This window comes from Choloepus didactylus, chromosome 9 (assembly GCF_015220235.1).
Source record: "Choloepus didactylus isolate mChoDid1 chromosome 9, mChoDid1.pri, whole genome shotgun sequence".
In the NCBI taxonomy this organism is placed as follows: domain Eukaryota; kingdom Metazoa; phylum Chordata; class Mammalia; order Pilosa; family Megalonychidae; genus Choloepus; species Choloepus didactylus.
Window position 1 is genome coordinate 46,357,377 of NC_051315.1, and position 25,954 is coordinate 46,383,330.

Genomic DNA, 25,954 nt, shown 5'->3' on the forward strand with positions numbered 1-25,954 from the left:
TTGTATTGTTGAAAAGTTCTTATACTATACATGAAGTAGCATAATATTAAAAAGAAGAATGCTGTAAGTTAAGATTTACATTATAAACTTTAGAGCAACCAATAAAAAGAGGTATAGCTAATGAGTCAATACTGGAGATTAAATAGAATAAAAGAAATATTAAATCCAAAAGAAGGGAGGAAAAGAGGGAATAAATAACAGATGAGACAATAGAAAACAAATAGCAAGATGGTATTAAATATAATAGCTTAAATGTAAGGAAAAAACAGAATGATAAAAGCTATACCATGCAACCACTAATCAAAAGAAAGCTGGGGGGCTGTAGTGATATCAGAGTAGACTTCAGAACACAGACTATTACCAGGGATATACAGATACATTTCACATTTATGAAGGAGTCAATTCAACAAGAATACATAGCAATCCTAAATGCGTATGTCCATAACAACATAGCTTCAAAATATATGGAACAAAAGTGGATTGAACTAAAATAATAAATGATCAATTCCTCAACTAGAACTGAAGATTTTAATATTCCTCTCAGTAATTAATAAAACAAATAGATCCTACAAACATCAACAGTATGATAAAAAACATGAACAATTTTATGCCAAAAATTTGGCAACTTAGGTCAAACTCCTCTAAAGACATAAGTTATGAAATTTTATTCTAGAAGAAATAATCCTAATACCGTATCTACTAAGGAAGTTGAATATGTAGCTTCAAACCTCCCACAAAAATGAATAGACAAACAAACTCCATGCCCTGTTAACTTCACTGGGAAATTCTACCAAACATCTAAGGGGAATAGAATTCAATGCACTAAGGATAAATGGGTTCCATTTGCTAGTACTCTGAATCCAACAGCATATTAAAAGAATTATACACCATGAACAAAAACGAGTAGTGATTCTATACACAAGCAAAGAATAATTGGAAGAAGAAATCAAGAAAAAATCCATTCATAATAGCAACTAAAAGAATCAAATATCTAGGAATCAATCCAAACAAGAGTTTTAAGGACTTGTACACAGAAAACTACAAAACATTGCTAAAAGAAATGAAAGAAGACCTAAATAAATGGAAGGACTTTCCATGCTCATGGATTGGAACACTAAATATCTTAAGATGTCAATGCTACCCAAAGCAATTTATAGATTCAATGCAATCTCAATAAAAATTCCAACATTGTTCTTTGCAGAAATGGAAAAGTCAATCATCAAAATTACATGGAAGGGGCAAGATGGTGGCATAGAGAGGTGTGGAATTTAGTTAGTCCTCCAAAGCAACTAGTAAATAGCCAGGAACAACTAGCATATAGCCTGGAACAACTGTTGGGGGACATCTGTGACTGGACACGCATCATACATCAGCCTGGAATGGGTGGAATGGCTGAGATCACAGCATAAACTGTAAGTAAAGCTCCCCAAACTGCAGAGCTGGCGCCCCTCCCGCACTGGCTCAGCAGGCTGAGCTGAAATACCTCTGAAAAAAGAAGCTGGTCATCTGGAGCACGGGCAAGTAACTCAACCAAGTCCCAATTGCAGTTTTAATTAACAAATCTGGACTACTGAAAACAAGCTACAAGCACAGATAAACACCGAGCAAACAGGAAAGGAATTTAACGTTGCTCCCCACAGAGAGGAGGCAGGGCTGACGGAAAAAAAAATACATAAGTAAATAAAAACAGAGGCTGTTGGAGACAACTGAGCTCAGAATACTGGAAAATGGCTGTGCCCCAAGACAAGGGGCACAGAAAACCCGGTATCAACTCCAGCTGACTGGCAAAACTGGGGAACAGGGAACTGGCTCTGTAAAGGGGCTTTTGCTCTTTTTCCTTTTCTTTTTCTCTCTTTCTAAGCAGCTTATTAGAGAAAAGCTCAGGCATTTTCAATTGTCAATGCTGAACCAGGCAAATGTGGAGCTAGAATCAGAGAGACAAAGGAGGAATTCAAGTATAAAAGATAACTCCCCAAAGGGTGTATCCTCCCTAAGAAAAGAGGGGTGGGGCCCAGCTCAAATGACTGCCCTCCCTCAGAGAATTCAGACCCCAGGGCCTGAGGGAAAGAAAAAAAAACAGAAACAACTTAAGCTTGGCTTCTGACACCCTTGGGCCCCAGCCAGTGAGAATTTAAGGGACCACACCTGTTTACACCAGTGGGGACCTGTGGGATGACAAGTGCCACCTGTTGGATAGGACAGGAAAAGCACCGAGTCTAGAGGCCTCACAGGAAAGTCTGACAACCTAAAACTACAAATGGATATCTACATAACACATAAGAATAACCTCCAGAATGACCTTTCTGCTCCATTTGAAATCTCCCAGCCACTGAAACTTTATTTTGTTTCATTTCTCTTTCTACTTTTGGTCAAGAAGACTTTCTCAATCCCAAGATGCTGGGTCCAGGTTCATCCCCACGAGTCATGTCCCACGTTGCCAAGGAGATTAACACACCTGAGAGTCATGTCCGATGTAGGGGAGAAGGCTGTGAGCTTACCTGCAAAGTTGGCTTAGACAGAGAGGCCACATCTGAGAAACAAAAGAGGTTCTCTGGAGGTAACATTTAGGCACAATTATAAGTAGGTTTAGCCTCTCTTTTGCAGTAACAAGCTTCATAAGAGCAAGCCCCAAGATCAAGGGCTCAGCATTCTAAATTGGTAGTCCCCAATGCTTGTGAGAATGTCATTAATTCCCCAAGTTCGGAAGGTTTATTATTTCCATATTTTTCCCCAGTCCCTCAAGGGGGCTTTGTGAATACACTTTTATTCTCTGCCCAAATTACTCTAGGATGTATCACGGCTTCACACTAACCTATACAAACCAATCAGATCTCACTCCCTATTATGGTGTTTGAACAAACTCACCATACAAGTTAAATTGTGTAGAGAGTGTTACAGAAAATATAGATTTTGCACGTAATAAACATCCCTTCCTTTGGTCTCACATGGAAGTTGAAGTTTTAAAACACCATCAATATCTTTCTTTACCCTTTAATCTGGTTTACCTCAGTACTAGCCAAGTCCATTTCATTCATATCTCTAATTGAAGCTTGATCTCTTTTTCAGCCTCTTTAACATTTGCTGTATGGTATAATGCTGACATTCATAGCTGCCAAACTCTGTCACTGAGTCTCAGGTGTCACACAGATACCCAAAGTTCCAGGGATCGACCAGATTATACACAAAGAGCTCAGTGTCTCAGAATTTAGAAATAACCATTACAACTCAGGATTAGATGCAACTGCTATAAGAGCTTACAATCTAGGAACCTTTACCAAAAGCCTTCCCCTGAAAACCTATGCTCTCAGATTGAATTCTCAGAGTTTGCACTTTATAGTTAGTCCATACCAGTGGGGAGTTATAATGTTTGTCTTTTCATTTCTGGTTTATTTCACTCAACATACTGTCCTCAAGTTCAAGTCATCTAGTTGCATACCTCACAACTTCATTCTTGCTTGTAACCACTCAATATTCCATTACATGTATACACCATGGCTCACCATTCTGTTCATCAGTTGATGTACCCTTAGGCCACCTCCATCCATTGTGAATTGTGAATATTGCCACCAGGTCATATAGTTTTGAAAGTAAGAAGAAATACTGTCTTTATTTGCATTTTACATGTTGCCTATGTAAAATATCTAATGGAATCTTTTTTTAAGCTGCTAGAACTAATAAGTGAGTTTGACAAGGTCAAAGGATATAAGATCAATTCATAAAAGTCACATACTTCTATATAGGAACAAACAATTGGAAATTGAAATTCTAAAATGGTACCATTGAGAGAGGCGGGGCAAGATGGCAGACTGGTGAGCTGTATGTTTTAGTTACTCCTCCAGGAAAGTAGGTAGAAAGCCAGGAACTGTATGGACTGGACACCACAGAGCAATCTGACTTTGGGCATACTTCATACAACACTCATGAAAACGTCGAACTGCTGAGATCAGCGAAATCTGTAAGTTTTTGCGGCCAGGGGACCCGCGCCCCTCCCTGCCAGGCTCAGTCCCATGGGAGGAGGGGCTGTCAGCTCCGGGAAGGAGAAGGGAGAACTGCAGTGGCAGCCCTTATCGGAAACTCATTCTACTGATTAAAACTCCAACCATAGATAGACTGAGACCAGACACCAGAGAATCTGAGAGCAGCCAGCCCAGCAGAGAGGAGACAGGCATAGAAAAAAAACAACACGAAAAACTCCAAAATAAAAGCGGAGTATTTTTGGAGTTCTGGAGAACATAGAAAGGGGAAGGGCCCTGAGGCGCATATGCAAATCCCGAAGAAAAGCTGATCTCTCTGCCCTGTGGACCTTTCCTTAATGGCCCTGGTTGCTTTGTCTCTTAGCATTTCAATAACCCATTAGATCTCTGAGGAGGGCCCGTTTTTTTTTTTTTTTTTTTTTTAATCCTTTTTTCTTTTTCTAAAACAATTACTCTAAGAAGCTCAATACAGAAAGCTTCAAAGACTTGCTATTTGGGCAGGTCAAGTCAAGAGCAGAACTAGGAGAGCTCTGAGACAAAACGCAATAATCCAGTGGCTGAGAAAATTCACTGAACACCACAACTTCCCAAGAAAAGGGGGGTGTCTGCTCACAGCCATCATCCTGGTGGACAGGAAACACTCCTGCCCATCGCCAGCCCCATAGCCCAGAACTGCCCCAGACAACCCAGTGTGACGGAAGTGCTTCAAATAACAGGCACACACCACAACACTGGGCGTGGACATTAGCCTTCCCTGCAACCTCAGCTGATTGTCCCACAGTTGGGAAGATAGAGCAGTGTGAATTAACAAAGCCCCATTCAGCCATCATTTCAGCAGACTGGGAGCCTCCCTACACAGCCCGGGGTGCACGGCCTGGAAGACGGGCCCACTTGCAAGTCTCAGGAGCCATACGCCAATACCAAGGACTTGTGGGTCAGTGGCAGAGACAAACTGTGGCAGGACTGAACTGAAGGATTAGACTATTGCAGCAGCTATAAAACTCCAGGATCACCAGGGAGATTTGATTGTTAGAGCTACCCCCCCCCTCCCTGACTGCCCAGAAACACGCCCCATACACAGGGCAGGCAACACCAACTACACACGCAAGCTTGGTACACCAATTGGACCCCACAAGACTCACTCCCCCACTCACCAAAAAGGCTAAGCAGGGGAGAACTGGCTTGTGGAGAACAGGTGGTTTGTGGACGCCACCTGCTGGTTAGTTAGAGAAAGTGTACTCCACGAAGCCGTAGATCTGATAAATTAGAGATAAGGACTTCAATTGGTCTACAAATCCTAAAAGAACCCTATCAAGTTCAGCAAATGCCAAGAGGCCAAAAACAACAGAAAATTATAAAGCATATGAAAAAACCAGACGATATGGATAACCCAAGCCCAAGCACCCAAATCAAAAGACCAGAAGAGACACAGCACCTAGAGCAGCTACTCAAAGAACTAAAGATGAACAATGAGACCACAGTATGGGAGATAAAGGAAATCAAGAAGACCCTAGAAGAGCATAAAGAAGACGTTGCAAGACTAAATTAAAAAAATGGATGATCTTATGGAAATTAAAGAAACTGTTGACCAAATTAAAAAGATTCTGGACACTCATAGTACAAGACTAGAGGAAGTTGAACAACGAATCAGTGACCTCGAAGATGACAGAATGGAAAATGAAAGCATAAAAGAAAGAATGGGGAAAAAAATTGAAAAAATCGAAATGGACCTCAGGGATATGATAGATAATATGAAACGTCCAAATATAAGACTCATTGGTGTCCCAGAAGGGGAAGAAAAGGGTAAAGGTCTAGGAAGAGTATTCAAAGAAATTGTTGGGGAAAACTTCCCAAATCTTCTAAACAACATAAATACACAAATCATAAATGCTCAGCGAACTCCAAATAGAATAAATCCAAATAAACCCACTCCGAGACATATACTGATCACACTATCAAACACAGAAGAGAAAGAGCAAGTTCTGAAAGCAGCAAGAGAAAAGCAATTCACCACATACAAAGGAAACAGCATAAGACTAAGTAGTGACTACTCAGCAGCCACCATGGAGGCAAGAAGGCAGTGGCACGATATATTTAAAATTCTGAGTGAGAAAAATTTCCAGCCAAGAATACTTTATCCAGCAAAGCTCTCCTTCAAATTTGAGGGAGAGCTTAAATTTTTCACAGACAAAGAAATGCTGAGAGAATTTGCTAACAAGAGACCTGCCCTACTGGAGATACTCAAGGGAGCCCTACAGACAGAGAAACAAAGAAAGGACAGAGAGACTTGGAGAAAGGTTCAGTACTAAAGAGATTCGGTATGGGTACAATAAAGGATATTAATAGACAGAGGGGAAAAATATGACAAACATAAAGCAAAGGATAAGATGGCTGATTCAAGAAATGCCTTCACGGTTATAACGTTGAATGTAAATGGATTAAACTCCCCAATTAAAAGATATAGATTCGCAGAATGGATCAAAAAAAATGAACCATCAATATGTTGCATACAAGAGACTCATCTTAGACACAGGGACACAAAGAAACTGAAAGTGAAAGGATGGAAAAAAATATTTCATGCAAGCTACAGCCAAAAGAAAGCAGGTGTAGCAATATTAATCTCAGATAAAATAGACTTCAAATGCAGGGATGTTTTGAGAGACAAAGAAGGCCACTACGTACTAATAAAAGGGGCAATTCAGCAAGAAGAAATAACAATTGTAAATGTCTATGCACCCAATCAAGGTGCCACAAAATACATGAGAGAAACACTGGCAAAACTAAAGGAAGCAATTGATGTTTCCACAATAATTGTGGGAGACTTCAACACATCACTCTCTCCTATAGATAGATCAACCAGACAGAAGACCAATAAGGAAATTGAAAACCTAAACAATCTGATAAATGAATTAGATTTAACAGACATATACAGGACATTACATCCCAAATCACCAGGATACACATACTTTTCTAGTGCTCATGGAACTTTCTCCAGAATAGATCATATGCTGGGACATATAACAAGCCTCAATAAATTTAAAAAGATTGAAATTATTCAAAGCACATTCTCTGACCACAATGGAATACAATTAGAAGTCAATAACCATCAGAGACTTAGAAAATTCACAAATACCTGGAGGTTAAACAACACACTCCTAAACAATCAGTGGGTTAAAGAAGAAATAGCAAGAGAAATTGCTAAATATATAGAGACGAATGAAAATGAGAACACAACATACCAAAACCTATGGGATGCAGCAAAAGCAGTGCTAAGGGGGAAATTTATAGCACTAAACGCATATATTAAAAAGGAAGAAAGAGCCAAAATCAAAGAACTAATGGATCAACTGAAGAAGCTAGAAAATGAACAGCAAACCAATCCTAAACCAAGTACAAGAAAAGAAATAACAAGGATTAAAGCAGAAATAAATGACATAGAGAACAAAAAAACAATAGAGAGGATAAATATCACCAAAAGTTGGTTCTTTGAGAAGATCAACAAGATTGACAAGCCCCTAGCTAGACTGACAAAATCAAAAAGAGAGAAGACCCATATAAACAAAATAATGAATGAAAAAGGTGACATAACTGCAGATCCTGAAGAAATTAAAAAAATTATGAGAGGATACTATGAACAACTGTATGGCAACAAACTGGATAATGTAGAGGAAATGGACAATTTCCTGGAAACATGTGAACAACCTAGACTGACCAGAGAAGAAATAGAAGACCTCAACCAACCCATCACAAGCAAAGAGATCCAATCAGTCATCAAAAATCTTCCCACAAATAAATGCCCAGGGCCAGATGGCTTCACAGGGGAATTCTACCAAACTTTCCAGAAAGAACTGACACCAATCTTACTCAAACTCTTTCAAAACATTGAAGAAAATGGAACACTACCTAACTCATTTTATGAAGCTAACATCAATCTAATACCAAAACCAGGCAAAGATGTTACAAAAAAGGAAAACTACCGGCCAATCTCCCTAATGAATATAGATGCAAAAATCCTCAACAAAATACTTGCAAATCGAATCCAAAGACACATTAAAAAAATCATACACCATGACCAAGTGGGGTTTATTCCAGGCATGCAAGGATGGATCAACATAAGAAAATCAATCAATGTATTACAACACATTAACAAGTCAAAAGGGAAAAATCAATTGATCATCTCAATAGATGCTGAAAAAGCATTTGACAAAATCCAACATCCGTTTTTGATAAAAACACTTCAAAAGGTAGGAATTGAAGGAAACTTCCTCAACATGATAAAGAGCATATATGAAAAATCCACAGCCAGCATAGTACTCAATGGTGAGAGACTGAAAGCCTTCCGTCTAAGATCAGGAACAAGACAAGGATGCCCGCTGTCACCACTGTTATTCAACATTGTGCTGGAAGTGCTAGCCAGGGCAATCCGGCAAGACAAAGAAATAAAAGGCATCCAAATTGGAAAAGAAGAAGTAAAACTGTCATTGTTTGCAGATGATATGATCTTATATCTAGAAAACCCTGAGAAATCGACGATACAGCTACTAGAGCTAATAAACAAATTTAGCAAAGTAGCGGGATACAAGGTTAATGCACATAAGTCAGTAATGTTTCTATATGCTAGAAATGAACAAACTGAAGAGACACTCAAGAAAGAGATACCATTTTCAATAGCAACTAAAAAAATCAAGTACCTAGGAATAAACTTAACCAAAGATGTAAAAGACCTATACAAAGAAAACTACATAACTCTACTAAAAGAAATAGACGGGGACCTTAAAAGATGGAAAAATATTCCATGTTCATGGATAGGAAGACTAAATGTCATTAAGATGTCAATTCTACCCAAACTCATCTACAGATTCAATGCAATCCCAATCAAAATTCCAACAACCTACTTTTCAGACTTGGAAAAGCTAGTTATCAAATTTATTTGGAAAGGGAAGATGCCTCGAATTGCTAAAGACACTCTAAAAAAGAAAAACGAAGTGGGAGGACTTACACTCCCTGACTTTGAAGCTTATTATAAAGCCACAGTTACCAAAACAGCATGGTACTGGCACAAAGATAGACATATAGATCAATGGAATCGAATTGAGAATTCGGAGATAGACCCCCAGATCTATGGCCGACTGATCTTTGATAAGGCCCCCAAAGTCACTGAACTGAGTCATAATGGTCTTTTCAACAAATGGGGCTGGGAGAGTTGGATATCCATATCCAAAAGAATGAAAGAGAACCCCTACCTCACCCCCTACACAAAAATTAACTCAAAATGGACCAAAGATCTCAATATAAAAGAAAGTACCATAAAACTCCTAGAAGATAATGTAGGAAAACATCTTCAAGACCTTGTATTAGGCGGCCACTTCCTAGACTTTACACCCAAAGCACAAGCAACAAAAGAGAAAATAGATAAATGGGAACTCCTCAAGCTTAGAAGTTTCTGCACCTCAAAGGAATTTCTCAAAAAGGTAAAGAGGCAGCCAACTCAATGGGAAAAAATTTTTGGAAACCATGTATCTGACAAAAGACTGATATCTTGCATATATAAAGAAATCCTACAACTCAATGACAATAGTACAGTCGGCCCAATTATAAAATGGGCAAAAGATATGAAAAGACAGTTCTCTGAAGAGGAAATACAAATGGCCAAGAAACACATGAAAAAATGTTCAGCTTCACTAGCTATTAGAGAGATGCAAATTAAGACCACAATGAGAAACCATCTAACACCGGTTAGAATGGCTGCCATTAAACAAACAGGAAACTACAAATGCTGGAGAGGATGTGGAGAAATCGGAACTCTTATTCACTGTTGGTGGGACTGTATAATGGTTCAGCCACTCTGGAAGTCAGTCTGGCAATTCCTTAGAAAACTAGATATAGAGTTACCATTCGACCCAGCGATTGCACTTCTCAGTATATACCCGGAAGATCGGAAAGCAGTGACACGAACAGATATCTGCACGCCAATGTTCATAGCAGCATTATTCACAATTGCCAAAAGATGGAAACAACCCAAAAGTCCTTCAGCAGATGAGTGGATAAATAAAATGTGGTATATACACACGATGGAATACTACGCGGCAGTAAGAAGGAACGTTCTCGTGAAACATATGACAACATGGATGAACCTTGAAGACATAATGCTAAGCGAAATAAGCCAGGCACAAAAAGAGAAATATTATATGCTACCACTAATGTGAACTTTGAAAAATATAAAACAAATGGCTTATAATGTAGAATGTAGGGCAACTAGCAATAGAGAGCAATTAAGGAAGGGGGAACAATAATACAAGAAGAACAGATAAGCTATTTAACGTTCTGGGGATGCCCAGGAATGACTATGGTCTGTTAATTTCTGATGGATATAGTAGGAGCAAGTTCACAGAAATGTTGCTATATTAGGTAACTTTCTTGGGGTAAAGTAGGAACATGTTGGAAGTTAAGCAGTTATCTTAGGTTAGTTGTCTCTTTCTTACTCCCTTGTTATGGTCTCTTTGAAATGTTCTTTTATTGTATGTTTGTTTTCTTTTTAACTTTTTTTTTCATACAGTTGATTTAAAAAAGAAGGGAAAGTTAAAAAAAAAAAAAAAAAGGAAAAAAAAAAAGATGCAGTGCCCCCTTGAGGAGCCTGTGGAGAATGCAGGTGTATTCGCCTACCCCACCTCCATGGTTGCTAACATGACCACAGACATAGGGGACTGGTGGTTTGATGGGTTGAGCCCTCTACCACAGGTTTTACCCTTGGGAAGACGGTTGCTGCAAAGGAGAGGCTAGGCCTCCCTATGGTTGTGCCTAAGAGCCTCCTCCCGAATGCCTCTTTGTTGCTCAGATGTGGCCCTGTCTCTCTAGCTAAGCCAACTTGAAAGGTGAAATCACTGCCCTCCCCCCTACGTGGGATCAGACACCCAGGGGAGTGAATCTCCCTGGCAACGTGGAATATGACTCCCGGGGAGGAATGTAGACCTGGCATCGTGGGACGGAGAACATCTTCTTGACCAAAAGGGGGATGTGAAAGGAAATGAAATAAGCTTCAGTGGCAGAGAGAATCCAAAAGGAGCCGAGAGGTCACTCTGGTGGGCACTCTTATGCACACTTTAGACAACCCTTTTTAGGTTCTAAAGAATTGGGGTAGCTGGTGGTGGATACCTGAAACTATCAAACTACAACCCAGAACCCATGAGTCTCGAAGACAGTTGTATAATAATGTAGCTTATGAGGGGTGACAAGGGGATTGGGAAAGCCATAAGGACCACACTCCACTTTGTCTAGTTTATGGATGGATGAGTAGAAAAATAGGGGAAGGAAACAAACAGACAAAGGTACCCAGTGTTCTTCTTTACTTCAATTGCTCTTTTTCACTCTAATTATTATTCTTGTTATTCTTGTGTGTGTGCTAATGAAGGTGTCAGGGATTGATTTGGGTGATGAATGTACAACTATGTAATGGTACTGTGAACAATCGAAAGTACGATTTGTTTTGTATGACTGCGTGGTATATGAATATATCTCAATAAAATGAAGATAAAAAAAATAATAAAATGGTACCATTGAAAATTGCATCAAGGATATTACTTAGTGATAAATATGATAAAATATGTGCAAAATGTGCATACTAAAAACTACAAAACATTGATAAGAGACTCAAAGACCTAAATAGTGATATATACCATGGTCATAGATTGGAAGATTCAACATTGTTAAAATGTCAATTTTCCACAAATTGGCCTGTAGATCCAACACAAGCCACTCAAAATCCCACATGAGTTTTTTTGTAGAAACTGATGAGCTGATTCTAAAATGTATATGGAAATACAAAGTCCTAGAAAAGCCAAAATAATTTTAAAAATAAGAACAAAATTGGAGGATTTACATCACCTTAAATTACAACTTCCTAGAATGCTAGAATAATTGAATATATATGATAATAACAAAAGACATGATGCATAGATTAGCAAAACAAAATAGAGAATTCAGAAATAGACCCACACTTATGTAGTCAATTGATTTTTTTTAATTTAATAAATTTTATTTTGAAATAAATTCAATCTTACAGGAACCGTTGCAAAAATAGTACAAACCCCATACATGGAACTCCATCATACCCTGATCCCCCTCCCCCAATACCCCGATCCACCACCTTTAACATCCTGTCACACCACCATTTCTTTCTTTCCCTCCCTTTCTCTCTCCCTCCCTCCCTCCCTTCCTATCTATCATCCATCATCTATTGCTCTGTCCTCTGAACATATGAGAGCAAGCTGCACATATCTTTGAACAAAGAATATAATTCACATATAGTTTTCCTACGGACAAGAACATTCTTTTATGCAATCTCATTAAGTGCACCTAAGAAGTTCAAGAAATTCAACATTGATACAAAGCTTACATTCTGTATTTCCCTTTTTTTTTTTTTTTTTCTTGTGTCCCATCTGTGTCCCTTTGAGCCTCCTCTCCTCCATCCTCAGATCCCATCCAGGATCATCCCTGGCATTTAACTGTCATCTATTTAGACTGTCTTTTTTTTTTCTCAATTGTGGAAACATATATATAGCCTAAATCTTCCCATTCCACCCCCTCCCTAGCATTCCATTAGTGGGATTAATCACATTTAGAATGTTGCAATGTTTTCACCTTCCCATCATCCATTTCTAGAAGTTTCCCTTCACCCCAAACAGAAACCCTACACTCATTTCTTAACTCCCCATTGCCCCTTCCCCCATTTCTCTTAACCCATACTCTACTTTTCATCTCTATGGTCATATTCTCTGATACTTTCTTTGTGTTTACCATGGGGCTTAAATTTAACATCTTAAATCTATAACAATCTTGTTTTTCTTTGATACCAACTTAACTTCAATAAGACACATAAACTATGTTCCTATACTCCATCATTCCCCCACCTTTATGTAGTTCTTGTCAAAAATTACATATTTTACATTGAGTCCAAAACCACTGATTTATCATTACAGTTTATGTATTTTAGATCCTATAGGAAGTAGTGGAGTTATAAATCAACAATAGAGTAGTATTGGTATTTATATTTACCATGTGATCTTTACAGGAAATCTTTATTTCTTCATGTAGTTTCAGTCAATTGTTTAGTGTCCCTTCCTTTCAGTCTGCTCAACTCCCTTTAGCATTTCTTGTAGGACTGATTACTGGTGATGAAGTCCCTCAGCTTTTGATTATCTGGGAATGTTTTCACCTGCCCCTCATTTTTACACTCCAGGTGTTTGTGAATTCTCCAAGTCTCTGATGGTTATTGACTTCTATGTGTAATCCATTGTGGTCAGAGAATGTGCTTTGAACAAATTCATTTTTTTTTTTATTGAGGCTTCTTTTTATGTCCCAGCATACGGTCCATTCTGGAGAAAGATCTGTGATCTCTAGAGAAGAATGTGTCCCAATGACCTGGGATGTAATATTCTATATATGTCTGTTAAATTCTCTATATCTCTCTCTCCCTTCTTTGTTTCTCTGTCAGTAGGGCTCCCTTTTGTATCTGAAGTAGGGCAGGTCTTTTACTAGCAAAATCTCTCAGCATTTGTTTGTCTGTGAAAAATTTAAGCTCTCCCTCAAATTTGAAGGAGAGTTTTGCTAGATAAAGTATTCTTGGTTGGAAATTTTTCTCTCTCAGAATTTTAAATATGTCATGCCACTGCCTTCTTGCCTCCATGGTGGCCGCTGAGTAGTCACTACTTTGTCTTATGTTGTTTCCCTTGTATGTGGTGAATTGCTTTTCTCTTGCTGCTTTCAGAACTTGATCCTTCTCTTCAGTATTTGACAGTCTGATCAGAATATGTCTTGGAGTGGGTTTATTCGGATTTATTCTGTTTGGAGTTTGCTGGGCATTTATGCTTTATGTATTTATATTGTGTAGAAGGTTTGGAAAGTTTTCCCCAACAATTTCTTTGAATACTCACTCCTTCTAGACCTTTACCCTTCTCTTCCCCTTCTGGGACACCAATGAGTCTTGAATTTGGACATTGTATTTTATCTATCGTATCCCTGAGATCCTTTTCGATTTTTTCGATATTTTTTTCCCCATTCTTTCTTTTGTTCTTTCATTTTCTGTTCTGTGGTCCTCAAGGAGGCTGAGTTGTTGTTCAGCTTCCTCTAATCTTGTATTATGAGTATCCAGAGTCTTTTTGATTTGGCCTACAGTTTCTTTAATTTCCATAAGATCTTCTATTTTTTTATTTACTCTTGCAGTATCTTCTTTATGGTCTTCTAGGGTCTTCTTTATGTCTTTTATATCCTGTGCCATACTCTTCTTCATGTCCTTTATATCCTGTGCCATGCTCTCATTGCCTGTCTGTAGTTCTTTGATTAACTGTGCCAAGTACTGTGTGTCTTCTGACCTTTTGATTTGGGTGTTTAGGTTTGGGTTCTCCATATCATCTGGTTTTATTATAAGCTTTAAGATTTTCTGTTGTTTTTGGCCTCTTGGCATTTACTTTACTTGATCTTTAATTTGTCAGAATTGCAGCGTGGTGGCGTACACTCTCTCCAACCAACCAGCAGATGGCGTCCGTGAGTCACCAATTCCCCTCAAGTCAGCTCTCCTCAACCCTGTCTTTGTGGTGTATGGGCATCTGACCTCCGTGGGGTCCACTCGGTGCACTTAATTTGGGTGTGCTCTCGGTGCCATCCGCCCCGAATGAGGGGCGTGTGTCTGAGCGGTTAGGAAGGAAGGGCAGCTTTAATAATCAAACCTCCCAGGTGTTCCCAGAGATTTAAAGCTGTTCTCTGCAGCTGACCCAAAAGTCCTTGATATTGGTGTAGGTTCCCTGGGATTTCCGAGTGGTTCCCCCTACACTGCTGTGCTCTTCCAGGACCTCTGCTGAGGGAGGGAGGGCCGTGCCACATCACAAGTGCATGCCGGCCTCCAGGGAAGCCCTGGGATGCCGGGCTGTGCAGGGACATTCCCAGCCCGCTTCAAAGATGGTTGAATGGGACACGTTAACTTTCCCCTTTCCGCACAGCTCCGCCCTCCCAGCTCCAGGACAATCAGCCATGGGTGTATTCAAGGCCACTGTCCAGGGCTGATATTGTGGCATGTGAGCAGTGCTGTGGGAAAGACTCCCTGTCACACTGGGTTTCTTGGTGCAGCTCTGTGCTGTGGGTTCAGCCACAGGCAGGAGTGCCCCCACCTGCTGGGGAGATGGCTACAAGTCATGCATTTTTCTCTCCTTTTTAGCCTATAATTCTTGACTGGTGTGAGTAGGTATGGCCGTGTTCCCCCAGGCTCTGGGGTCTGGTACTGAATGGAAAGGGCCCCACCCCTTTCCTCTTGGAGAAGATAGACCCCCTAGGAGGAGGTCACTAGCATTTAAATGGTCTCTCTCTCTGCTTGTGCTATCTCCACCCTTCTCTGTGTCACACCACTGGGAACTGAAAATGGCTGGGGCTTTTTCCACTGAGCTAAAAAAGAAACAGATAGTCCCCTTCAAACCTAGTCCAAGGCGACCCTCCGGCTCTCCAAGGTCAGTCATCACCCAAAGCCTCTGTCTATTTTTGGGGGATTCGTACCTGTAGTGAGCAGTTCACACTCGCTACTTAAAACCCCAGTTGGAGCTCAGCTGAGAGAGAGGCTTGCTGGGAGAGAGGCTCTGGCACCACCAGGCTTTGCAGCTTGGGCTATGGGGGAGGGGGTCTCACGACTTGGATCTGCAGGTTTTACTTACAGATTTTATGCTGTGATCTCGGGCATTCCTCCCAATTCAGGCTGGTGTATGATGAGTGGACAGTCTCGTTTGCCCCCGCCGTGGTTATTCTGGATCATTCACTAGTTGTTTCTGGTTTTTTTCAGTTGTTCCAGGGGGACTACTTAGCTTTCACTCCTCTCTATGCCGCCATCTTCCATCTACTCCAATTGATTTTTAAGAGGTATACAGGGGTAATTCAATGGAGAAAAGAGTGTTTTTAACAAATAAAGCAGGAACAAATTGTTATCAATTTAGGAAAAAGTGAACCTTCATTCTTACCTAACACCATATGCAAAATTATCTCAAAAGTGGATCCAAAGCCTAAACATAACAGCTAGAACAATAAAGCATCTACAGAAAATGTAGGAGAAAATCTTTGGGACCTTGGGTTAAGCAAAGATGTCTTAGATAGGACTCAAAAGACACAGGCCATTAAAAAAATGGTAAAATGGACTTTATCATTATTAAAACTGATTTAGAAAAACATGGTCAAGAAAACAAAAAAGGAAACCTCAAATGCAGAAAAAATATTTGCAAAAGATTTATCTATTAAAGTTCTTTTATCTAGAATATATAAAGAACACTTACAAATTAATAACAAGAAGAAAAACAATCAAATTTAAAAATTTGAGGAAGACACTTCAACAAGTACATGAAGATATGCTCAACATCAGTAATATTTAGAGAAATGAAGGTTAAAACCACAGTGAGATATGACTACACACCCACTAGTATGACCAAAATTTTAAAAGACTGACAATACCAAACATCAGTGAGGTGGTTCCAGTGGAGCAACTGGAACACTCATACGCTGCTGGTGGGTAACAAAATAGTACAGCCACTTTGGAAAACAATGTGGCAGTTTCTTATATATGGTATATATATATAAACATATATATATACCATACAGCCTAGCTATTCTACTCCTAGGAATTGATCCAAGAGAAAGGGAAACAAATATGTATACATAAAGATTTATAAAAAAAGGTTCATAGTAGCTTTATTCATAATAGCCAAGAATTGTAGACAGACCAACTGATTAATGGATAAATAATGTACATAGGCATGCAATGGAATATTATTCATCAATAAAAGTGAAGCAACTACTGATACATTCAGCAACATGAATGATCTCAAATGCATTATGATGAGAGAAAGAAGCCAGACTCTGATAACCACAAAGTTACATGAGAATCTTTTTTTAAAAAGGCATAACTATACAGCCAGAAAAGAGATCATTGATTGCTAGGGGCTAGGATAGGGGAAACGGATTAAATGCAAAGGGACATCAGAGAACTTCTTTATATAATGAGTGCTTTATATTGATTGTGGTAATGGTTGTATGACTATACATGTGTCAAAATTTATCAAGCTGAACATTGTATGTATGGGGTATAAATTCTACATCAATAAAGTTGATTTTTTTAAAAAAAATTAGTTGCTACTTATTTTTACCAAAAAAAAAAAGGAGACTTACATACTAACCACAAATGACTTTAATTATACTGATTCTTATCAAATTCTACCTAAAATTACTTACTCTGATTTTTAGAAACACCTTATTATTCAAAATCTCTTTGTTTCTAGACCCAGACCTTCAGGAAATCAGGGCTCACTCTCTAGTCAAGGTCAAAAAAAATCTACTCTGATGGTGAAGCCACTCAGAACACAGGCCCCAGTCCACAGGACATTCGGTCCACTCAGAGTAGTAAATTCACTCCCAACCTCTAGGAAAAACTCTAGTCTAGAGACTCACTTGGAGGAGATTAGGGCTAAGCTGCTCAGACATGCGATCACCTCCCTTTATTCCGGCCTGAAATATGCAACCGTGTCCCTTATACCTCTCTATGAAGCTTTTTCTACAATACAACATAGCTGCATTAATTCTTGAGGTTACCACACAATTTTAAGACTACTCAGCCTTGAATTCCTTTAAATAAACTACATGATTATGTTTCCCTCTCACTTGTCTAAAGATGTAAAAAAGTAGGCCACTTTGTATATTCAGTATGAAAATGTACATAAATCATCTATCAGGGCAAAGAATGTGAACTAAGTGATCCCCGTCTCAGGCAAAGGATAAGAGCCTGTCATTCACTAAGCTCTAGAATTTATCTAGCTCAGTAAGTTTCAGGAGGGTTTGGCTGGCACATGCATATGCACAAACACATGCACACTCTAAAGTGACCTACATATCCAAAGTAGGCAGCTTTGCCAAGCTGGCAGCACAGTGTATATAGCTAGTTAGTCCTCCACAGCTGCTCAGTAGCAGGGCTTCAGAGCACAGGCCAAGGAAGCCAACCTCCAGGAAGCTACAGTAAAACATACAAACCACGAGGAGAAGTACCTTTGTTCATACTGTAGATCAGTCTGCTCCTGTGCATGTGATAACTCTGGTAAGCTCTATCCTAGCTTCTTAGATTAATCATGACCCATCACATAAGAAGCCCCATTTCTGTCAGTGTCTCGATTGTCCAACAAAGTTCAGAAACACTTTCTTAAACACTTTTTTTATGCCCCAAGAACTATAAGAATCTGGGACTAGCCAGTGAATGTATGCTAACATTTCCAAAATTGTGTTCTATAAAACAGTAATGCCCATAAAATTCTAGAAAAAAAAAAAGGTAAATGATGAGCTAAACAAAATGGGACAGACTTCTATAGTGCAGGACTTCTCAGAAACTTTATTATGCCAAAGTGCATTGAGGTTCTCCAAGAGGGGAACGAAATATGAAGTATCTTCCTAATTTATCGAACCATGAAACTCATTTTTCTCCATGGAACACCCTGAAGAACATTAGTGTTTTATGGAATATGACTTAGTAAACAGAGGAAAATTGTGGTGGACTCAACTGCAGCAAACAGAGTGATTCTGGAGGACAGAATGATCACTCTGTTCATCAGGTTACTGTAGGCCCTGATGGTCCCTGAGTGAAAGATCCACAGGACATACAACCTCCTCCACATCTGAAGAGGGACAAATGTAGCATTCCATGGCAAAATCTGCCAATTTAAGGACCATGTAATGCTCTTTGGCCTGTGCATTGATGGCACTGTGAGGGACCTCCTAAGTTTTTGTGTGACTATTTGCCTAGATGACATATTAATTTTCTGCCCAACTGCAGTGCAACCATCTGCAAGTAATCAACCTGATGAAGGATGTTTTTGAGCCCTCAGGGGTGTCTACTTTGTACCAGGACCTCATCCTTCCAGGATGGTCTCAAAGTTCCAGGTGGAGGATAAGAACCTAAAAATTACTCAGGGATTCTTGGGATTTCCAGGCTGCCACCACCACTTAATTACCAATATCAGCAGAACACGTGAAATGCCAGGTACAGGAGAGTGGGGGAGAAGGCGGCTTTTAAGCAACAAATAATCAAAGGGACATGGGCAGAGAATGGCAGAGCAAGTAAGTATGTTTAAATTCCATAAAGCTAACAAACAGTCAGGAGAGCCCAGAAAATTAGAGCACTAGGGAAGACCAAAGGCGGAAATCATCTCTCTCTAACAAAGGGGGAACTTGGCAGCTCAGATGGCTTAGTTGCTTAGACTCAGCTGCTTGATGTCCTTCTTACTTTTGAAAGAGCCTGCCCCAAGTGACCCTACAATGGAAGCCTGAGAAGAAAGTGTTAAAACTGCTGGCTAAGCAGTGAGCTCAGGAGGAGGACACAGAGTGAGTTCTCTGGAACCATGAGTCACACAGTACTCATACTGGCCTCAGTTTGATCTTTAAAGATACATTTCCAGACAATAGTTAATCGGTAAAAGTCCCATGATATCCACTATAAAGGTGATACTTTAAAAATAATGCCTTAAAACTAAAAATGTGAGCAGGATAGTAACCATATTTCTCACGGAAATTTGTTATAAAAAATCTCTTGAAGGAATAACAATAAAAATAACAAGGCTTAACAAATAAACCATGTTCTCATGGAGAAAAAAAAATTCTTATTAAAATAAAAATCTTAATTCTTTACCACATGGCCAATATGCTATAAATAACTTTCTCCTTAGTCTCTAAATCAGACATTCTTGAACAGGGAAGTAAGAACCCTTGGGAAAGTACATCAGAGTCTTCAAGGGTTGAAGTTTGAGAAAGCATATTAACCATTGCAATATAATTTAATACTTGGACATTATAAGTATCCAGTTTTCTTACTACAGATTTAGAAAAACTAAAGTTGAGCAACTTTTTTTCTTTTTTTTTTTTTTTTTTTTGGTTAGCAAGGATAGATGATAAATTAGATCTCAGATTATAAGAAGGGAACCTTGTGGGAAAAAGAAAAAGTTGCTCAACTCCAAAGTCATGGTGTAAAGGAATTAAGGGTAAATGTTCCAATCCCAGCTTCATTTAAAATAGCTGATTGGCCTTCAGCAAATGACTTTAATCCTCCAAACTTCAAGATTCAGAGAGGTAGCAATGGCCTCTACTGCAAAATGAGGATAATAATGCACCTACTCTGTAGGGTTGTTGTAAGGGTTCCATGAGATAAAGCACATATCTGACACATACTAAGTACCCAACAAAAATTAGATGTCATTGTAGGCCTTTATCTTTTGCAGGCTAAAATTCTAAAATGAGGTAGAGAGGGGTGCAGACCACAGTCTCAGATAAGGCATAAGATTCTTTTATTTATTAATAGGGAGTGTAGATTTTTTAAGTTCAAGAAATACTGATAGAACTTAAACTTCTTCCAATTTTCTGGCAATCCCTAAATTCTCCTCAAATCTAGCCACTTCTCTGACTTTTCTGCTATCCCTATTAGTTTTTAATTTCCCTGAACACACATTAAAATTAGCCTACATGCTAGCGTAACATGGAAAATTATCTTGAAATTCTGTTTTGTCCAATTTCCAACCCTTACAAGCTTCAAGACAGTAAGGTTATTATTACTTGAATGAACCTCACTTCTATCACCTTGTGTCATTCCAGGTCAACCAAAAGAATTATTCTCCTTAATGATACGTATATGCCTTTTCTGTCTAGCTCAAGAACAGCTTAATACACACATTAAGGAGGGTGTGGAACAACCAAAATAAAAATTCTTCCCCAGTGTCTTCCTTTACATTTGAGTTTGCATCAGTGAACACCATAATTAAAGTTTCCAAATGGCTTTCCTTTTTATCAATTTCAACTTATGCAAATTTTCAAAAACTTTTTCCAATGAATTTAAACTTGCTATCCACAAAGGTGACTTTTTGAGGGTAAGATGGGTCTGATTTAATTGATTTTATAGCAGAAGTATGGTGAATAAGTTATATAATTGTTTTTCTATGCTTTAAGTTAAATGATGACATAAAATAATTTCCAAACATGAAGCTTTTACTTCATGTGTAGGAATCACTTGTCAGAACAAGAAACTCCTATCAACATGAAGAGCACCTAAATCAAAGTAATGTTCATGGTATTTGGAAATCTTACTCAAAAAAGCCCACAAAACTACCTATTTGACATAAAATAGATGCTTAAAAGAATATTTTATAAAGCATAGTTTATATATACCAGCATCAATAAAACAACTGAAAGGAAAATATCTTCTATTGTTGCCTTTACCTTTGAAAAGAAATCTAATTTTCAAAGATACAACTAAGATCAAGTACAAAATCATTTTTTTTGTTTTAGTCAATTATGAAGTGATGACTGGAAATAATGACAAAAGTAAAAAATACAAATAGAATAATATAGTCATAATGCAACTTATAGCCAGAAACCAGTGAACAACTTAAGTTCATTCATTCACTCATTCATTTAAAGTATTTACATATCTCCTTCTACATTCTATAGCCTACAGTGTAAAGATGAATAAGATGGGATGTTTGCCCTCAAAGAGTTTATTCCTCTATAGGGAAGATAAACATGTAAACAAACATTATAATCCAATGTGCTAAATATAATATAAATGAACACAAGGATGAATGGGAGTGCAGAAGAGGAAGTGATTAGCTGATAAAGAAGATTATATTTTTTTCCTAACAAGAAAAAGCCATATTAATATATTCACTGGATTCCAAATTAATCTGAGAAAATGATAGGACTATAATTTGATTAACATCAAAATTATAGCACATCTGATTAAATAAGTAAGCGCAGTATTCCTATGTGTTCTTTTTGATATTTTCCCCAATTCTTACCTGATTTCATTTAGTCTTTGGTGTTCCTGCCACCACACTTGCTTATGTTGTTTTATTAGTGTTTTTTGTTTAGATATCTTTGAGGTCTGCACCATTCTTCTGATCTAGAGTTAGAGGAAAAAAAGAGGAGAAAATTCAACATCTTAAAATGTGTTTTGCACATTAAATTCTTTAATCTACATATTCTAAGCTAAATACTTATTCTTTTTTAATTCTTATTATTCCAACTTCTAACACAAAGCTTACCTAAAATAAGTACTTTGCTAAACAAAGAGCATGGAGTTGAAAAAGACAATGGTTTGAAATGTTGACCAATTTAAGAACTTTATCTCTCTTTTAAACACAATTTAAATAATTTATTAAAAGATAGATAAAGTAGTTCTATTTTCCAAACATACGATAAACAATACCATAATTCCTATAGCCCCAGAAAAAATTTCAAGAGCTTTCCATACATATTCTCCCCCTTTTCACATATTTTTTCCATGTGTCATAATGAGGATTATTCCTATTTTATAGATGAAGATATTCAAGGTCAGAGAAATTAAAAGACTTAGTCAAGATCATAAAACAACATAAACATCAGAATCACAAGAAGAACCTCGGTTCAGTGTCCTTTCTATAATAATGCTGGTTTTTATCTGATCACTCAGCTTGAAATGGTAAAAAAGCACTGGATAATTTGTTAGGAGGCCTGACTTTAATCTCAGTTGCAGCCCTTACTAGACACACAACCTTGAACACAATTTTAATCTTTCAACTCCACAATTTTGTAAATAAAATTAAAAAAAATATTTAGGCAAATATTTATTTAACGTACTTAAATAATGAAAAATCATGTAGCACTGAGACCCAAATTTTCAACTAAATTTAATTTATCCCCCAATTTTAATATTTTTAAAAACATAGCATATAATTAGTGCTTTTGGGTTTCTGCTGGGTTGTGCAGTTGTGCCAGTTTGGCCTAAGGTCCATTCCTCGCCATTTTCCTGGATCTGCTCCATTTGACAGAGTAGGCTATGTTTCTCAGGTGCCCCTAACAGCTGTCTTCCAGCTGGGTTCAACTACAAGAGACTGTGGGTAGGAGATGAAAAGGAGAGGAAGGGGGAAACCAGAGAATTATTCCCCTGCTTTCTCTGCATTTCATGGGTTCTCCACCAGCATCTGCAACTTCTCCTTTGCTCCAGCTTTCTCTGGGGTAACCTCAGCCCACGTGAGTAACCTCAGCCCACGGTATCTGGTACAGCATGTCTTTTTTCTGTATGTTCCTCTGATGCAGGGATGGCACTGGCTTCCTCCTGTTGATGATCTCTGTATTGCCACATGGTCCTCTGTTTGGTTTCTCAGATCTTCTATCACTGGTGTAACCATTTTCTCTCATTAAAGATGCCTGTATCCTAAATATTCAAATGGTATCTGTTTCCTGGTTAGAATGACTGATACTCATTTGTCTACACTTGCTTATTTCATATTAATATTTTTAAACACTGTAAAAGTGCTACTCTTAAATCAGACACTTGATGAAATACATAAATATTTCCCGTTACTAGAGTACACAATACCACCAGACCTTTAACAGATCAACAATGCAGATAAAAAACTTGAGAAGAAAAGTCCTAAAAAGGAATTTTTATAATGCATGCTATTTCTAGCTGTCATTCACTGATTACTTTAACCTTGAGTTTATCTTTCTACTGTTCTGATTTCTGATTCAAAATTAGGGATATAAGAAAACAAAATAACCAAATATCACTTAACAAAATACAGCCAAAGTCAGAACTTTTCATCAGGAGGTTTTAAGAGTGCCATGATTATGAAATTTAGGAGGGGGAAAGTACACTTAAATAAATACAGATCCTGCAAAAAAAACTTTCAGTAGTATCTATTTTACCTTCGAAAAAAAAAAAAGGTGCAGCTTATTTCTAAAATCAGATATTCTAGATTCTAGTGCTTGCTTTAAGAAGGCCTAAAACTCATTCCAACTATTTGTCATCTATAGTTGTTGCAGAGAGATTATTTTGACATATTTGGTCCATGTTATACACAAAAAAATTAAAACACATTGGTGGAAGATAAGACCAATTAAGTAGACTGTAAAAGTAAAAAAAAAAAGCTACTGTTTTTCAGTAGATGCGTCACTATTTTACAGAATATCCTGATTTTTTGTAAATTCACTCATGGATTGTATTTGGATCTTAATGCTAAAAATGAAGGAAAATAAAGCATTAAAGGAACGGAGAGAATTAAAGTTGTATCTTTATCATTAGAGAGGTTTCTAGGTTATTCTAATTCATTTTTCTAGGCAATATGCCATATGAAATTAATAAGCATTTAAAAATATTTATGGTAGGTGATGATTTATGCATAAACTGATGAATAAAAATGTTTTAGAAAAATAACCAAAATAATAAACGTGCAAAAGAAACAGAAACCAAAGGTTTCCTGTGTGTAGATTATTGTGACAGTTCAAGATATTGAAATCTTAACTCTAGGCATCTTGAAATACCTGGAAAGCCCTTTTAGTCCAGAAGACCTATCTTTAAATATAAACATCAATAACTAGTGGACAAGAGTGGGGGTTTGTCAATTTTATTGATCTTCTGAAAGAACTAACTTATGGTTCTGTTATTTCTCTCTTTTGTTTTTTATTCTCAATTTCATTTCTTTTCTGCTCTAATCTTTGCTATTTCTTTCCTTCTGCTTGCTTGGGATGAGTTTGCTGTTCTTTTTCTAGTTCCTCCAGGTATGCATTTAGGTCTTTGATTTTAGCTTTTTCTTCTTTTTTAATGTAGGTGTTTAGGGATATAAAGTTCCCTCTCAGCACTGCCTTTGCTGCATCCCATTAGTTTTTATATGCTGTGTTCTCAGTTTCATTCTTCTCAAGATATTTAATGATTTCTTTTGCAATTTCTTCTTTGACCCACTGATTTAGAGTTTAAGAGTATATTGTTCAACTTGCATGTATTTGTGAATTTTCCAGTTTTCTGGCTGCTACTGATTTCCAGCTTCATTGCATTATGGCCAGAGAAAGTACTTTGTATAATTTCAATTTTTTAAAAAAATTTATTGAGACTTGTTTTGTGACCCAACATGTGGTCTATCCTGGAGAATGACCCATGAGCACTTGAGAAGAATGTATGTCCTGCAATGTGCAATGTTCTTTATATGTCTGTTAGGTCTAGTTCATTTATCGTATTATTCAAGTTCTCTGTTTCCTTAGTGGTCCTCTGTCTGGATGTTCTATCTATTAATGAGAGTGGTGTATTCAAGTCTTCAGCTATTATTGTAGAGACATCTATTTCTTCCTTTACTTTTGCCAGTATTTGCCTCAAGTATTTTGGTTAGGTGCATACATATTTATGATTGTTATTTCTTCTTGGTGGATTGCCATTTTTATTAATATATAGTGTCCTTCTTTGTCCCTTATAACAGTTTTGCATTTTAACTCTATTTTGTCCAATATTAGTATAGTTACCCCAGCTTTTTTTTTTAATTTTTAAATTACTCTTTGTGTGGAATATATTTTTCCTACCTTTCAGTTTCAACCTATTTGTGTCTTTGGGTCTAAGGTGAGTCTCTTGTAGGCAACATATAGTTGGATCATATTTTTAATTCATTCTGTCAATCAGTGTCTTTTGATTGGGGCATTTAATCCATTAACACTTGTAACCACCACTTTGATGAATTTATTCATTAGCTCTAGGAGCTTTGTTGTGGATTTATCAGGATTTACTGTAAAAGCAGTACCTACTTCAACCATTTTATCCTTTGATTTTTATATGACATGTCTTTTTTTTTTTTTTGGTGTGGGGGTGTCTCTCTTTTTACCCTTTTAGTTTCTCTTGCTGGTAATCTTCATTTCTATACTCTACTCTAAACCTCTCTTTCCTGTTTTTTCCCTTTAGCTTGCAGAACTCTTTACTATTTCTTATAGGGCAGGTCTCTTACTGACAAACTCTCTGTTTATGTAGTATAGTTCTGTGGATTTTTAAAAATTTTTTCTTTTGTTACCACACATACAATCTAACATTTTGCCTTTTTATCATATTCAGATACATATTTCAGTGTTGTTAATTGCATTATCAATGTTGTGCTGTGATCACCACCATCCATTACTAAAATATTTCCATCATT

At 37.7% G+C, this 25,954-nt stretch overlaps 1 protein-coding gene across 2 annotated transcripts in view; it reads right to left on the bottom strand.

Moving 5' to 3' along the window:
- CCDC148 (coiled-coil domain containing 148) overlaps positions 1–25,954 on the bottom strand; it is a 312,951-nt gene that overhangs the window by 184,144 nt on the left and 102,853 nt on the right. For both annotated transcript variants that reach the window (XM_037848948.1, XM_037848947.1), the window contains one exon: positions 21,821–21,924. In XM_037848948.1, the coding sequence (XP_037704876.1) occupies positions 21,821–21,924 (104 nt within the window). The remainder of the gene's footprint in view (positions 1–21,820; positions 21,925–25,954) is intronic.